The sequence below is a fragment of the Notolepis coatsorum genome (genome assembly GCF_963971535.1).
Source record: "Notolepis coatsorum genome assembly, chromosome: 7".
Lineage (NCBI taxonomy): Eukaryota > Metazoa > Chordata > Actinopteri > Aulopiformes > Paralepididae > Notolepis > Notolepis coatsorum.
The window spans coordinates 89581651-89599406 of record NC_140171.1 but is presented as its reverse complement, the minus strand read 5'-3'; the positions used below and the strand labels follow the sequence as shown (position 1 = coordinate 89599406).

The 17756-nt window shown below is 42.5% G+C and overlaps 1 protein-coding gene across 1 annotated transcript in view; it reads left to right on the top strand.

Moving 5' to 3' along the window:
- The window catches only part of eif4a3 (eukaryotic translation initiation factor 4A3), an 84540-nt gene that overhangs the window by 3898 nt on the left and 62886 nt on the right, over nt 1-17756 (top strand). Inside the window, exon 6 of the mRNA XM_084318942.1 lies at nt 10114-10194. Within this exon, the coding sequence (XP_084175068.1) occupies nt 10114-10194 (81 nt within the window). The remainder of the gene's footprint in view (nt 1-10113; nt 10195-17756) is intronic.

The following is a 17756-nucleotide window of genomic DNA, read 5'->3' as shown; positions in this document are numbered from 1 at the left end:
GGCGAGATTGTTCTGAGTTTACAGCCCTTTCACCCGCCTCCGCTGTGCTCAGCACCAATGGGAAGCGCCCATTTTGAGACTCTCTAGCGTCTAGCTCTACTCGCGAGTAAACTTGACTCATCAACACCATGCGGCAACTTTTTACGAGACCGTAAGTTCATTTGACTTATTCTAGTCTAAAGAAACATATATATTACTATTGCTATTGATAAATCTAGGTAACGTGAATGCCACAAAACGAATGCCTTTTGTTAATCAGAACGTTATTTACGCGACAAGCAGTGTGTTGTTGTCGTTGTTGTTGTTGTTGGTGGTGTTTCGTGTGTGTGCTTGCGCCGCTCGCTTTCTGATAAATGTATGAATGTTGATAAATCTAGATAACGTTAATGCCACAAAACGAATGACTTTGTTAATCAGAACGTTATTTGCGGTATCAATTGTTTTTAAGCTCAATAAACGTCTTTCTCCCATTTGTCCGGGAGATCTCTGGGTAACAGTACTGTATATTTGCATATCATATATGTCACAAATGTAACATTACTATATACCTGTATGTCATGTATGTCACTATGAATTGAAAACGGGGGACCCTGATGTAAACAAGACGAACGTCTTTCTCTGGTCTGCATCCCCTTAACAATTGTGTGTATTGAGCTGTACTGTATTGTACCCATTCTGCAATCTGTTAAATATTGATTGATTGTTATTAACAGATTGCAGAATGGGTACAGTACAGCTCAATACACACAATTGTTAAGGGGATGCAGACCAGAGAAAGACTTTCGTCTTGTTTACATCAGGGTCCCCCATTTTCAGTTCATCATAACATATATGACACACATGACATACAGATAGACAATACTGCTACATCTATACATTTATGACATACCAGATTTACAAATACAGTAGCCTATTGTTTGTTTGTGATACAAAAATAGTCTAAAAAGAGTATATACATTTGACGAAGAAACTGTACATTGGAGGTGGTTGGGTGGGATGGGGGGGGGGTTGTAACTATACATTGGATTATCGACAAAACCTTACTTGGTCCCAAGAAGAGGGTCTCGTGTATTAAATAAAGTTTTCATTCATTCATTCACTCTGGATCTTGTAAATCCAGTAGCAATACACACAATTGTTAAGGGGATGTAGACCAGAGAAAGGCGTTTGTCTTGTTTACATCATCAGGGTCCCCCATTTTCAATTCATAGTGACATTTATGACATACACAACATACACATGACATCATGACATTTATGACATAGGGACATACATGCCTTACAGGTATATAGTAATAGTACTGTTACATTTGTCACATATACGATATGCAAATATACAGTACTGTTACCCAGAGATCCTAACAGTAAATATATACATATGATGAGGAGGAGACTGTACATTAGGAGGGGGTGAGTGAGTGGGTGGTAAATAAATATATACAAACGGTGGGGAGGAGACTGTCCATTGTTGTTGTGGCATAATTGCGAAACGTGTTTAGTCCCTTGTTTGTATGATAACAAGCCATTTAGTTCATGGTTCAAAGTGGGGAGGGGTGCTAGCTCGCCATCAATCAGAAGCTAGCCACAAGACTTGCATTCACGCTCTCCAGCACACAACAGTAGGGTCTCTATAGTCACAGTCAGGACAGTAGGCTCGCTCTACAAGTAGGCTCCCTTAAAACGCTAACGCTATTAAAAAAAAAATACAGTAGAGGTTAAAATAAGAATATGACTTGGCCAGAAAAAAAGTTCAGTCAGGAGATTTTTTTTTGCTTTAATCCCTGGGTTAACCCTTTCACTGCCACACTACAGAAGGTTAACCTTTCACTACCACACTACAGAAGGCTAACCCTTTCACTACCACACTACAGAAGGTTAACCTTTCACTACCACACTACAGAAGGCTAACCCTTTCACTACCACACTACAGAAGGTTAACCTTTCACTACCACACTACAGAAGGTTAACACGTCGTAGCGATGACCCCCGGCAGAGTGTTCGGTGAGGTCCCTTCCTCTGTAATACTTACCCCCCCCCCCCCGTAGACCTGTTCGCTGTATAGAGTGTTTGCACCGACGTCACAATTTGATCAGTAACCCGGATGCGCGGACATTGTGGAGATACTTGGATTTAAACATCAGAATGGATTGCACACTGAATGTTTGATTTAAGTAGACTTTTTAGGATGTCTAAACCACAGAAAAGTTCAGGAAAGCATGTGGAAGCTGCTAGAACCTACAGAGAAGGACTTAGTCGGTAGGAAAGGGCACGATATTCTGAATGGTGTTACGACCCGACAATTCTGCCTTCTATTGCCTATCCCGACATAGTGAACTACCTCGTTTTTTCACCAAGCCCATACACTGATGAAGACCTTAAATCTTACAAAGGATTGGAATGATACCTATTGCCTACAACCAGATGGTGTGTGGATGGGTGAGCGAGGCTCAGTATCAGCTCAGTGATGACGTGTATTGTGAAAGCCAAGGTAGGTGATTCAATAACGTTACTAGATCAACTGATCTTTACATTTGAAATAAAATGTTTGGATTGAAATGCTGATCGCTACTTTGGTAGTTCGTTCAGACGGTAGAGGGGGTCTTCGCCTCCTTTTTTGCACTCTTCTCCCTGATTTGTAATAGCTTGTGGCAATATGAAGTACTACAAATGCTTTTCCCGGTACGACCGATTAGTACAGCCAAAAACACGGCAATAATTGACCATTTTGACCAACAATGACCAGGAACAGATGCTAGTTAGCTTGCGTTGGATACGTTCAGTATCTCCCAAATGGCCGACTTCCGGTTTGATGATGCGCCGTGAAAACACTATACAAACATACCGTGTTCGAGCCAATCAGCAATTGGCCCCTTACCTGGACAAGCTGCTGTGCTAAAAAGGTACGACGGGGCTCTATGGAGAAACCATGACACACTCCTGACTAAGGCTGCGGTTACACCTTTCGTTTCATTTTCGTATCATTGTCATATGCGTTTCGCCGCGACGTCGTGCGCCTCGAGTCACACTTTCGTTTTTTTTCGTTTTTGTCACCTGAGCACACTGATGTAGTACACTGCCAAAGCAGTAGGTGGCAGTAGATGGCAAACATGAAGGCAATTTCAACCAATCAGAACTTGAATGTGCCAATACACTTCCTGGAAGCTCCAGCAAAGAAAATGTCAACAAGGCAGGCGCCTGCCGCGCCACCATCTTGCCTATTTACTCAATGCAGCAATTCTTTTTCAGCAAAGCCTAATAAAAGTGCAATAAACAAAACGGATACATTCACTGTGTGTTCTGCCTGTCATTTGTTGATGAAACAAAACTAACATCAACACAAGTGACCACCAAGAGCGGATAGTTTAGTCTAAAAAAAGATCGGTAGCATTGTTAGCTGCATGCTAACGTCAATGGAATTTGCCATTATAACAGTATAGCATTGTGGCTAGAAGCTAACGTTAGCTCACGCTACTTAGCCAGCGCCAAACTGATGATATCGGGAGCTATCAGTGGTTAGATAACATTAGAGACAACGCTGTGTGTATTAAACAAAGGTGAATAGATGACTGGGCCATTTTGTTTAATGCTTGTTAAGTTGAAAGAGGAGCTTTGAGCTAACAGGGTTTGATGGCAGTGCCAATCGGTAATGCTAGCAGAATGAATGGATGTAAACTTTATTTAACATATTGCATATGGGTACAATACAATACGGCTCAATACAAACAATTGTTAAGGGAATGCAGACTGTTGTAGCTTGGACTGGGGTCCTTATAACAATAACTTGACAACACATAGTAGCTGCAGCTATTTGGTTTGGGACAGTGTCACCGGAAGGGCACGCAGATGGTATCTACTGCGCATGGCAGGGCTCTACGCTAACCTTTTCCCCAAGGATGTGCTCCTAAATGAAAAAATATAGGAGCACACAAAGAAATGTATGAGCACACAAAAATATTTAGGAGCACAGTGAAAATATTTCAAGTAACGGATTTAAATATATATTTTTTTAATAAATGTATATTTGTACTGTGCGTGCAAACGGGAACGGGACACACATCTGTGCAATAGCACATACCACTAGGGATGCCCCGATCACGTTTTTTGCCACCGATCGTCGTGAGCCATATCGGCCGATACCGATCCGATACCGATCGTTTTTGATTAAAAAGAAATTAAAAATTATTTTATATAGTTTTTTTTTTTTTTTTATATAAAATATATATATATTATATAATTAGACTTGTACTTGTATTATCTGCGAGACATCGCCACCACGCAACAAGTCAAAATGCTCGCTATCTGCAAACAGTTCCACTGTCTGTGTGTACTCTAGTAGCCTCCAGCTCAAAAGGATTCTCCGGCGCTGCAGCGGGACCCTATTGGTAACGTTATGCTTTGGTCATTTCACATTCAGCAAGCCCTCAGCTCGAATACGCATTAAATCAATGTTGTAAGACATTGATATCAAGAGCTATCTGTAGCTACTGCTAGCCGGCTAGATGACGTTAAGACAGAACTTTAGTTCAATGGGACATTTCGTTTTGAACAGTAAACTAACGTCAGCTAACGCAAGCTACCGGAGGTATGAACATGGACTACTAGATTTTCTGGATCATTTGTTGATATCAGGAGCTATCGGTAGCTAGCCGGCTAAATACCGTTAGACAATGCCTACTAAACGTGAATAGTTGACTGGGTAATTTTGTTTAAACAGTAACGATAGCTAGGTAGCTAACGTTAGCGCAGGTCGAATGCACTACAGACTCGAGCAGAGGAGCCGCACCTCTTTGTTTACAAACTCTACACGGGGCGGGCGGGGCTAGGGAGGAGGAGCAGTTTGCAGGTCCTGTGCGTCTGAGACAAGCGAGTGAGATATCCACTTGATCAGTTTCCGCGATCGGCGAATATGACTCATTATCGGAATTCCCCGATCGCATATTTATACTGATTATCGGCCGATAACGATCGGTGGCCGATCGATCGGGCCATCCCTACATACCACCAAAGTCACTGGCCCACTGTGTGCGTGTATCTGCGTGTGCAAACGGGAATGGGACACAGACATTTGAACTATTATGTGATTAATGCCTACTGTGGCAAAGTTGTAGCCAACAACTAGGCCTAATAAAAAAGGCAGGGACATAAAAAAAAAAAAAAAAAAAAAAAAAAAGACACTGGCATTACCACCAGGGCCATCAGTAGAGGGGACTGTAAGGGGCCTTTTCGGTATACTACCTTTGCTAAAACTGTGTTCTGTTAAAGGTGGTAACTACTGGAATAGCCTACCAGTTGTGATTAGAGAGTGCCCCACATACTCCATGTTCAAGACTAGGGATGCCCCGATCACGTTTTTTGTCACCGATCGTCGTGAGCCATATCGGCCGATACCGATCCGATACCGATCGTTTTTGATTAAAAAGAAATAAAAAATTATTTTATATAAAAAGATTTTTTTTTTTTAATAAAAAATATATATTATATAATTAGACTTGTACTTGTATTATCTGCGAGACATCGCCACCACGCAACAAGTAAAAATGCTCGCTATCTGCAAACAGCTCCACTGTCTGTGTGTACTCTAGTAGCCCTAGCTCAAAAGGATTCTCCGGCGCTGCAGCGGGACCCTATTGCCTTGGTAACGTTATGCTTTGGTCATTTCACATTCAGCAAGCCCTCAGCTCGAATACGCATTCAATCAATGTTATAAGACATTGATATCAGGAGCTATCTGTAGCTACTGCTAGCCGGCTAGATGACGTTAAGACAACTATTTAGTTCAATCGGACATTTCGTTTTGAACCGTGAACTAACGTCAGCTAACGCAAGCTAACGGAGATATCAACATGGGCTACTAGACTTCCTGGGGCATTTGTTGATATCCGGAGCTATCAGTAGCTAGCCGGCTAAATACCGTTAGACAATGCCTACTAAAAGTGAATAGTTGACTGGGTAATTTTGTTTAAACAGTAACGATAGCTAGGTAGCTAACGTTAGCTCAGGTCGAATGCACTATCTAGACTCAGCAGAGGAGGTCCGCAGCGGGACCCTATTGCCTTGGTAACGTTATGCTTTGGTCATTTCACATTCAGCAAGCCCTCAGCTCGAATACGCATTCAATCAATGTTATAAGACATTGATATCAGGAGCTATCTGTAGCTACTGCTAGCCGGCTAGATGACGTTAAGACAACTATTTAGTTCAATCGGACATTTCGTTTTGAACCGTGAACTAACGTCAGCTAACGCAAGCTAACGGAGATATCAACATGGGCTACTAGACTTCCTGGGGCATTTGTTGATATCCGGAGCTATCAGTAGCTAGCCGGCTAAATACCGTTAGACAATGCCTACTAAAAGTGCATAGTTGACTGGGTAATTTTGTTTAAACAGTAACGATAGCTAGGTAGCTAACGTTAGCTCAGGTCGAATGCACTATCTAGACTCAGCAGAGGAGGTCCGCCTCCTCTGTGTTTACAAACTCTACACGGGTACGGGCGGGGCTAGGGAGGACGAGCAGTTTGCAGGTCCTGTGCGTCTGAGACAAGCGAGTGAGATATCCACTTGATCAGTTTCCGCGATCGGCGAATATGACTAATTATCGGAATTCCCCGATCGCATATTTATACTGATTATCGGCCGATAACGATCGGTGGCCGATCGATCGGGGCATCCCTATTCAAGACCCATCTTAAACTGCATTGTAAGGCAAACCAGAACTGTGATCATTTTTTATCTGATTTAGTTTATGTAACTTGTTTCTTGTTTTTATTGTTTTTATCATTGATTGTCACAATGCTTTTACCCTAAGCAGGCTATTTATTTATTGAAAGAGTTTTACTGTCTCCTGGTGTAAATTAGCTCTTGCTACAACCCTGCATGTTTACATTTTGTATTTTGTACTTGATGTTCATTAACATGTGCTGTCCCTATCAAATAAACTATCAAATCAAACTACTGCTACAAAAGTAACAGTCACTTAACTTTAGCTTTTGCCCATTTTATGCATACAATGCCAGGCTATGTTTTGGCTAGTGTTGCTCTTCTAGAAAAATAATCCGTTCAGGGTTGCCTATTGAAATACTGTACACCTCCAGTACAGAAACATTGTTTATGAGTTGTTTACATTGTTTACGGTCGATTACAGCCAACACAACGACATACGCTACTGCATCAACGTTATGATTAACAAAGCATGGCATTCGTTTTGTTGCATTAACGTTATATTACTATTGCTATCGATAAATCTAGGTGTTCTAAAATCTATTGCTATTGGTAAGACTAGAATAAGTTAATTTAATGTTAGTGTCTCGGGTAAGTCTCGCATATCGCAATCGCGGACTTTCAGGAAGTAAACAAGCAAATGAGATATTCCGATTGGTAATTTCCTTTCTTTCCCTTGAAACCAGTCACGTCACTCTACTGTGGTTGGACTGTTGGCTTGAGTGCAATGTGGGACTTGTAGTTTTTTAACGATTTATCAGCGGATAAAAAAAAAAAGCACGACTGAGGCTGTAATCTTCACTCGCACACCGTGCGAGTAATTGATTTTTCCGGTTTGCACACCCATATTTCTAGGGGCATATGCGAGCAATATGTTCGCACTGTCGAGCCCTGCATGGGCGTTTTCGCAACAACGGCTCCGTGCAGACTACACGCTGTTGTCGGCGTGTATTTTAGCGTTTCTCCAAAACGCAAACACAATTTAGCGTTTCAGCCGTATCCACAAAAAAATGCCAAAAAACGCATTTCTGTGTAATAGGGACATGAAACGTATAAAAAAACGCCACAAATACACTAGTCTAACCATGGCCTAAAAGTAGTTTCAAACAAAAATGGCTGGATGTCATTTAGCCATGTGTGTCTTTCACCTTTTACATATCTAGCTTTGGCATGGATCGATTGTTTAGATCGCTAGCATGGCTAACAAATGCAAATATGTGCCCGACGCGACCAAACACGATTTGATTCGGTCAGAGAGAAATGTCGGGAAGTGACAATGTCTTGCTGTTCAGAAAATCCCCAAAAAATCGAAAATCTTGTTTTTTTTTTTACATCTTTGAACTATCATTAATGTGTTCCCTTATTTGCAAACTTAAATACAACTTGTAAATGAGGTAATTATTGTTATATAGTTCGACAAGTATTTTCTCTCATAAGGTGGAAAAACTACACGCTAGGGCTTTTCGCTGGGTGCGGCCTGTCCGGGTATCAAGTACTGGGTACTTGATGAGGTGTTGAAACACACACAGACACAAGCTCTCCTTTCTTAGAGAGAGAATAACAATGTTAATACACTATCTTAATGTTATAAGTTATAAGCAACGTAACTTGTGACAGACGCAGTGTCTAAAAAAAAAAAAGAGGCCGCCGCCGTCATAAAACGCGTGTTTGAAACTTAATTAAACACCATTAAAACACATTTAGAATTTTATGAGCGAACGAATTTCGTTAGAGTGCATTTATTGCAACCTAATGGCATTACGAAGTAAATTAATTTAATACGGAAACCAATGCTTTTCATCGGAGCAAGAGAGGTTGTTTTCACTTATAGGGACCCTGATGTAAACTATGCTGCTGAAGGCAAACGCGCGCTGGCAATTCAGCATGGATTTGATGACGAGACAAACGTCTTTGTCAGGTCTGCATCCCCTTAACAATTGTGTGTATTGAGCTGTACTGTATTATTGCAACTTAATGCTGTCCTTATTTTAATGTTGCGCTTTGTTATTGCATGGCTTGAATCCGCAGCAGTAAGCCAGATAAACAAATGTATTAACGCGCCTCGTTAAATCCTCCGCTGTCTCCTCTCTCTCTGCTCCACTGTCCGGCTGGCTGCTCTGCCTGTCTGTCTGGCTACTCTGATCCAATCACATTCAGCGTTTCTCCCCCCCCCCCACCCACAGTCTGCGAATCAGAGCAGAGTAGGGCGGGTTTTCACGGAATGGAAACAGTCTCTTTCTTGTGAAGAGTGGCAGCCTTTCCTTGCTGGTGTTTGTGAGGTTTAGTGAGTTAACAGAAGGTTAACCTTTCACTACCACACTACAGAAGGTTAACCTTTCACTACCACACTACAGAAGGTTAACTCTTTCACTACCACACTACAGAAGGTTAACCTTTCACTACCACACTACAGAAGGTTAACCTTTCCTTATAATACATTTACATTTAGTCATTTAGCTTTTAGACTTACAAGGCAAATACTTCAACTGCCACAACAACTTGCCACAAGACAGTCATTGCCATAACAAAAGAGCCTGACGCAAGGTGTTAATGTCCCGAGAGAGAGAGGGGGCCATGGAATACAATGCATTCTGGGTAGGGTTGTAGTTGATTAACTCACAGGTGTGAACCTCTCCACAAAGTTCGAAGGCCATTCATCTCTGAATGCGTTTACTGATATCACCATGATTCATAGGATGTAGCTTGAAAAGTATCCCACCAAAATGTTCAAGTGATGGCTTATTTTTAAGGTATGAATCTGTACTTTCACAATATGTAAAAAAAAAAAAATTTGACCGTGCCTCAACAAGTCCATCGTCCCCACGCCCAGTCACATATATTGTATTCTGCCCCGTTGTTCTGACCAGGATTACGTTCCCTTTGCCCCCTTGATGTACAGTTTGCGCACACACAGCACACTTGAGTCTGACGTATACAGCGAACAGGTCTATAGACAGCTTATCAGTTCCTTTTGCCCCCTTGATGCGCGCGCACCAAGCAGTAGGGGATAGAGCACTGAATAACTGCGGAAATGTGATTAATTAAAATACTGTAGGTTACATGAGGTTGGTGGAGAAACATGTGGCCTCTGGGGCCTTTTCAACGTGACCATGTGAAAGTGATGCAGTCGCATCTTTGCCAGCATGGGTCCAAGTATGGAGGTAAGCTTTAGTCTAGGCACTGTGACTAGAGAACTAACCTGTTGTTGTTGTTCCACCAGCTATGATCCACACTAGAGAACTAACCGTTGTTGTTCCCACCAGATATGATCCACACTAGAGAACTAACCTGTTGTTGTTCCCACCAGATATGATCCACACTAGAGAACTAACCTGTTGTTGTTGTTCCACCAGATAGATCCACACTAGAGAACTAACCTGTTGTTGTCTCACCAGATATGATCCGCAGGAGGAGCCTGAGGACGCGCTCCATCAAGATGCTGGTCCTGGATGAAGCAGATGAGATGCTCAACAAAGGTAAGTGTTCTACCTGGTGCCCTGGGGGCTGCTCTGAGGTTTACTCGCCAAAGGGGGGATTCACCTGCATTTGGCTTCAAGGGTGTTTAGGGCTGTCTTAAATACTTCGAAACTTCGAAGCTTCGTTCGATGGGCATGGGATTCGAATATGAAAATAAAATTCGAATATATTTAAAAAAAAATATATATATAAGTATTTATTTATTTTAATAAAAAAAATTGTGCAAAATCAACTCTGCCTCTCTTTGTTAATTACAACAAGCAATGCTGTTTGTTATTTAAGATGAGGTCGGACTTGGCACTGACAGATTTGTGTTCATTGTGCTGCTTTTATAAAGCCTCAAATGACGGCTTACAATATTTCATGAAAGCAAAGTGTTTTGTTTGTCTAAGATTTAAAAAGGTTTAAACTTTACAGCACTGACAAAGTTGAACCAAAGTGCTGTACAAGTCTGTAAGGGATAACCTGTCCCTCGTGAGTTCTTGAATTGATATGGTCATGGACCAGTCGACCAAAGATTCGCAGAACGACAGAGTATTTCAAACGGAGCTTTTATTTCACAGAGAAGAGAACAGCCACCCTCCTCCTGCAGCCCATGGGCTCATCCTCTCGCACACCAGTAGAAGAAAGAATACATCACATGTCATTTATACCCTCTTGGACAGAGAGGGGAGGGGTGTGTGTGTATGTATGTATGTATCTGTGTGTGTGTGTATGTATGGGGGTTTGTGTGTGCTTGTTCCAGAAGGGGGGCTAATGGGTTCCAGATGTAGGCAAGGAGAGGCCCCTACAAGAGTCTCGAACAACACCCCAACAAATCACGGCCCCGACAGCTGGGTGGGGGAGATGTGTGTGTACGTGAGTGTGTGTGCGTGTGCGTGTCGGAAGAGGAGGATGTGTGTGTGAGGCGCGTGATCAGGATGTACAGGGGGCCCTGTGTGTGTTAATGGGTGTGTGTGGAAGGAGACAGCCACGAGGTCAGCAGGTCACTCAAGCTAGAGAGGGACCCAGACTGAGAGACGCCCAGGCTACAGCTTGCATCACATGGGGAGACAATAGGTGCACAGATACATAAGATATTGACATCAAATATTACTAGATCAATGAACTAAACCTATCAAGTCCCACAACATTTATATATAAAAAAAAAAGAAAAAAAAAGTATTTATAATATATATATATATTTTTTTCGAATCTCGAAGCTTCGAATTCCAAAAGAAATTCGAAGGTCAGCCCTACTGGTGTTAGTTAGTTTCACACCTGGATGTTTACAATAGCTGGGTTAAGCTTGTCCTGATTTGAGGAACCTTAAAGGAAAACTCCAACTTTTTGGGAAATTAGCTTATTTGCCATCTACCCTGGAGTTAGACAAGAAGATACATACCTTTTTTCTTCTCTGTGCATGCAGTAGGAGTAGGAAGACATTGGGAACTAGGCTAATGGAGGAACCTACTTCCAGTGACTGACGCTAAGCTAGGCTAACGGTGCGTGTCTTCCTACTCCTAATGCATGCACGGAGAAGAAAAAGGTATGTATCTCCGTGTCTAACTCCAGGGTAGATGCCAAATAAGCTAATTTCCCAAAATGTTGGAGTTTTCCTTTAACATACAGTACTAACACCCGGAGCCCTATTTTCTGAAAATCCGCCTAAAATACATACCTAGGTAAATGGAATATTGCTCCACTTCTACAAGGCCCATTTGCATATTCTTGCCATCTAGGGACATCTATGGACCTCAGTGAATGTATTCCCAGTGTCAGAAATATTGTGTCTATTAAAGGGGAACTCCAACATTTTGGGAAATTAGCTTATTTAACATCTTCCCTGGAGTTAGACAATAAGATGCATACCTTTTTTGTCTCTGCGTGCATTTTAGCTTTGGGAATAGACTCTCCGTTAGCATAGCTTAGCTTCATCACTGGAAGTGAGGCAGGACAGTAGCCTTACAGTGCCTTACAGTGTATTGCAAGGTCTGACATTGACCAAACTTGATATGCATGACCTTGGTGGGCTCTAGGTCAACTCCTGAAAAGGGGGTCAATGTCAGACTTTGCAATCAAAAGTTAGGGGGCTAATAACCCTTGCCATAATTTCAGTGCGCCCCCTAACTTTTGATTGCAAGGTCTGACATTGACCCCCTTTTCAGGAGTTGACCTAGAGCCCACCAAGGTCATGCATATCAAATTTGGTCAATGTCAGACCTTGCAATACACTGTAAGGCACTGTAAGGCTACTGTCCTGCCTCACTTCCAGTGATGAAGCTAAGCTATGCTAACGGAGCGTCTATTCCCAAAGCTAAAATGCACGCACAGAGACAAAAAAGGTATGTATCTTCTTGTCTAACTCCAGGGAAGATGTTAAATAAGCTAATTTCCCAAAATGTTGGAGTTCCCCTTTAAGGCTTGCTTAAATTGTGATGAAACAAAGGAGAATATGAATTATGATTTTTCTTTGCATCTTTGACAGTGAATAACACCATGCTAATAATGACCAGACATGAAGAACTGCCACTGATCTCGTTCAGTACCTTCTTGAGATCATGTGTACAACAAATGTAAGGAAATGAATAAAGGGAAGATGATTAAACACAAGGTTCTGAAGATACAGTACTGAATTCTCCCATCCGGACAAATGCAATTTGAAATATTATTATAGAATATAGAATAGCAGGCTTATAAATTACCTTATTATAGCCAATTTGCACATTTATATATACATATATTATCTTTCAAATGGCCGAGTTCAATTTGGATTTAGTATCACCAGGCGTGCATAAGAACAGATAATGAAATCTACTGTAAATACAGTCTGTTTTGAATTTTTATCAGGGTGCAACCGTTTTGAAACTATTTTCAAATCTAATTGTTGCTACATGCTAAAAATAGGGAAGAGAAACTAAATGCGCTTCAATATTTCAATAACGTTACGTTTTGTGTTATTATCCCGAATAATAAGAGTTATAAAAAAAATGCATACAGGGGGCGGCCAAGTGGCGCAGTGGGCAAGGCGCTCGCCACTAACGCAGGAGATGCTGGGTTCGATCCCAGCTCTCGGCGTTGCTACCAGCTTGGCTGGTCGTTCATACTAACACAATTGGCAGTGTTAGGGGTGGGAAAGCTGGTGGGTGGGGATCTGACGTTGTGGACAGCGACTCCTACAGGTCGGTTGGTGCGCCTGTACAGCAGAATCAGGAAGCAACGGGGGCAGCGTGAGCCTCCCACACGTTACTCCTCGCCGCTGAGAGATCGCGCTGTACAGGTGAAAAGATGCGGCAGCTGCCTCCTCGTGTACTGGAGGGGACACGTGATGCAAGGCTTGGTCCTCACTGCAGCCGACCAGTGGGAGGCATAGTCTAGCAACGTTCGAGACAGGGGACGGGAGAATTGAAGGGAGAATTGGCGAGGCGAAATTGGGATGGGAGAAAAATAAAAAAAAGCGGATAAAAAAAAGCATACAGGAGTATGAAGCTTGAAACCCCATAGAGGCTTTCAGGAAGTGTAGTTTTTCCGTTTTTCTCCCCTCCCAATGTTAGTCGTTATGCCAATTCCCAATCCCCTTCCTGGTCGTTGCGCACTACCGTCGGTCTGGGAGGGCGGAGACTATCACATGCTTCCTCCGACACATGTGTACCCAGCCCACCACTTCTTTTCACCTGGCAGCGTGGACTCACTGGGAGAGTGTAACGTGTGGAAGGTCACACTACCTCTTAGATCCTTCCCTTGCTGTGCAGGCGCCCCGACCGAACTGTAGGAGTCGCTGTTTACAACGACCAGGACCCACCCTCGCTGGGTTTCCCACCCGCTAACCGCCAATTGTGTTATTATGGACGGTCGGCCAACCCGGAAGCACCACAGCTGGATTCGATCCCACTGTCTCTTTGGTGGTAGGCAGACGCTTAGTCCGCTGCACTACCCGGCCGCCCAGGAAGTGTAGTTCTGAAGAATTCCAACGCTGATCCAGAGCTAGCGATGACCTCTACAAAATGGCAGCAAAAAACTACAATTCCCATGGTTAAAATTTTCCAAATGGTCACCTCTCGCGAACTAACCAAGACCAAATCGAGAATGAAAATCTATCTAATAACACTTTAACTTATTGGTAAACTAACGTATTGATGATAATATACATTATAACTGCTGTTGTGACATGGTTATGATGTTTATACTTGAATACGTTTGACGGAAAAACAATTATACTTTTGTCAAACATTCTGTCTGGAGAGATTGATTTATTACTTGATGTCATTTTGGGACCGTTCCCGTTGGGTGGAAGAGGTTAATATGCAGTACTAACCTGGATAGGAACCTTAATATACAGTACTAGCCTGGATAGGAACCTTAATACACAGTACTAGCTTGGCTAGGAACCTTAATATATACTGTACTAGCCTGGATAAGAACCTTAATAGCTTGGATAGGAACCTCGATATACAGTACTAGCCTGGATAGGAACTAGGGGTGGGATGGGACGATACATCGATCCAGATAGATTTATATCGATCTATTATCAATGATCCAATTAGGGCTGGGCGATATATCGAGTATACCCTATGTATCGTGGCTTGTTGTACATGAGATGTAGTAAATGACTATATCGTGAACATCGAGTATATGTTGTAACGTCAGTTTGCCGCCGCGGCTAAAAACAAACGTATCAAAATGTACACGGACCGACTTGCTTTAGCGCAGCGCTTTCCTCATTTCATTATAGACACAGATCTGCGCGGACCTTCAATGACGAGCAATTGTCATTTCATTAGACACAGACCAGCTCAGACCTTCAATGACATGCAATTGACGCAACCAATTGGCTAACGCTAAACTAACTAACTAACTAACGTGACTCCGCGACACCAGTTCCCTTAGTGAGGAAAGGGGGGTGTATATTGATGAGGCTTGACAACAGAGGCTCAAAGATAACTTCACATTTATTGGCAATTGCAATTTGTTTCTTTACATCGCTTTATGAAGATTCCTCCAGGTTCCAAGTAACTGTTGACAAAATGCCATCCTGGTGTGATCAACTACGCAGTGTTTCCCACAGGATTTTCAGAGACTAACCTCTGCCCCCACGGAACTTTTTTTGTACATTTTAAAGTTAAATGCATCAATCTGGTGCACTTTGAGAGCAAAATAAAGAGGCTAGATCTATGATGAACTTTGTGCTCAAAACACAAAATCGACTAGACTAGTGCTTCCCAATTCTCTCCTCGAATTACCCCAGCCGTTCAATGTATTTTTTTAATTCTACTACCGGCACACCTGATTCAACTTAACTAGCCCTTTATTAGTTGAATCAAGGTGTGGTGGAATTTAACAAATGCATGGAACGGCTGGGGTGTCTCGAGGAGAGGTTTGGGAACCACTGGACTAGAGCATACATTTGAGCCATCAAAGAAATTAAGCAAAAGTGGTTACCTGTGTTGAACTGGTTTATTTTTTAGGGGAAAAAAAATAGTGGATTACTATTACGACTACTACCACTGTCAATACTACTGATACATCCCTATTGGCAAACTTTATATTTAAAAAAAATAGTAAATTTATTTTATTTTATATATAAAAAATAGGTTCATTATACAACTGTGGCGGGACTAATTAGATTAATTAAAGGTAATTAATGGGAAACCCTGACTACGGCAAGATAGGACGCTCAAACTCAAACCTAATAGGGAGGTGTAGTCTGACGTAGGGATGGGAATTGATAAGATTTTATCGATCCGATTCCATTATTGATTCTGCTTATCGATCCGATTCTTTATCGATCCCTGATAAATTAATAATTTTAATCAATAAATTGGAAATGCAACAGAACTAAGCTGGTTAGAATAACAACATGCAACTTCATTTCTGATTGTCATTTATTGTTGAGCCCCCATGTCAGAAAAATACAAAAACTGTAAACAATTTTTTTTAACTATAGCCTACATTTAAATAAAATAATGTACCGTACTTTTCGCACTATAAGCCGCACCTGAATATAAGCCGCAGAAGCTAAATTGACTGATGTGTACATATATAAGCCGCACTGGACTTTAAGCTGCAGGTGTTTTAATGTTTAATTACCATATGTAAGGGTTCGTGCACAGAGGGGATTGTCGGGAAAGAGATGGCTGTTTGAGGAAGCTCCCATTTATTAATATTTTTGTTTAAACAGGAACGATAGCCAGTTTGCAGCTCCGGGTACAGTAGGTAGCAACGTTAGCTCTCATAACGTTAGCCAGTTAGCAGCTCCGGGTACAGTAGGTACCAACGTTAGCTCTCATAACGCTAGCCAGTTAGCAGCTCCGGGTACAGTAGGTACCAACGTTAGCTCTCATAACGTTAGCCAGTTAGCAGCTCCGGGTACAGTAGGTACCAACGTTAGCTCTCATAACGTTAGCCAGTTAGCAGCTCCGGGTACAGTAGGTATCAACGTTAGCTCTCATAACGTTAGCCAGTTAGCAGCTCCCAGTTTGCAGCTCCGGGTACAGTAGGTAGCAACGTTAGCTCTCATAACGTTAGCCACTTAGCAGCTCCCAGTTTGCAGCTCCGGGTACAGTAGGTAGCAACGTTAGCTCTCATAACGTTAGCCAGTTAGCAGCTCCGGGTACAGTAGGTAGCAACGTTAGCTCTCATAACGTTAGCCAGTTAGCAGCTCCGGGTACAGTAGGTACCAACGTTAGCTCTCATAACGTTAGCCAGTTAACAGCTCCCAGTTTGCAGCTCCGGGTACAGTAGGTACCAACGTTAGCTCTCATAACGTTAGCCAGTTAACAGCTCCCAGTTTGCAGCTCCGGGTACAGTAGGTAGCAACGTTAGCTCTCATAACGTTAGCCAGTTAGCAGCGCCGGGTACAGTAGGTAGCAACGTTAGCTCTCATAACGTTAGCCAGTTAGCAGCTCCGGGTACAGTAGGTACCAACGTTAGCTCTCATAACGTTAGCCAGTTAACAGCTCCCTGTTTGCAGCTCCCAGTTTGCAGCTCCGGGTACAGTAGGTAGCAACGTTAGCTCTCATAACGTTAGCCAGTTAGCAGCGCCGGGTACAGTAGGTAGCAATGTTAGCTCTCATAACGTTAGCCAGTTAGCAGCGCCGGGTACAGTAGGTAGCAACGTTAGCTCTCATAACGTTAGCCAGTTAGCAGCTCCCAGTTTGCAGCTCTGGGTACAGTAGGTAGCAACGTTAGCTCCCATAACGTTAGCCAGTTAGCAGCGCTGGGTACAGTAGGTAGGCAACATGTTGAAAGAGGAGCCCTGAGCTGCTCATACACTAGACTCTTGCCGTAATGGTTTGTTGACGTGAGGGGGAGGAGTAGGGGCAAGGCGTGCACTGCTGCAGCAGATTTAGGAGTCTGATCTGACTGTCACAGAGCTGAGGGAGCACGCCCAGTTAGCTGTAAAAATCCATAGATTAGCCGCACCGTTATATACGCCGCAGGGTCGAAAAATGGGGGGGAAAGTCGCGGCTTATAGTCCGAAAAGTACGGTATTTGAGATTCTCTTAAAATTTATTTATTTTTAGAGATTTTTTATTCTTAAACTAATTTAATCTATTGAATAACGACCTGTTGAATGTAACTA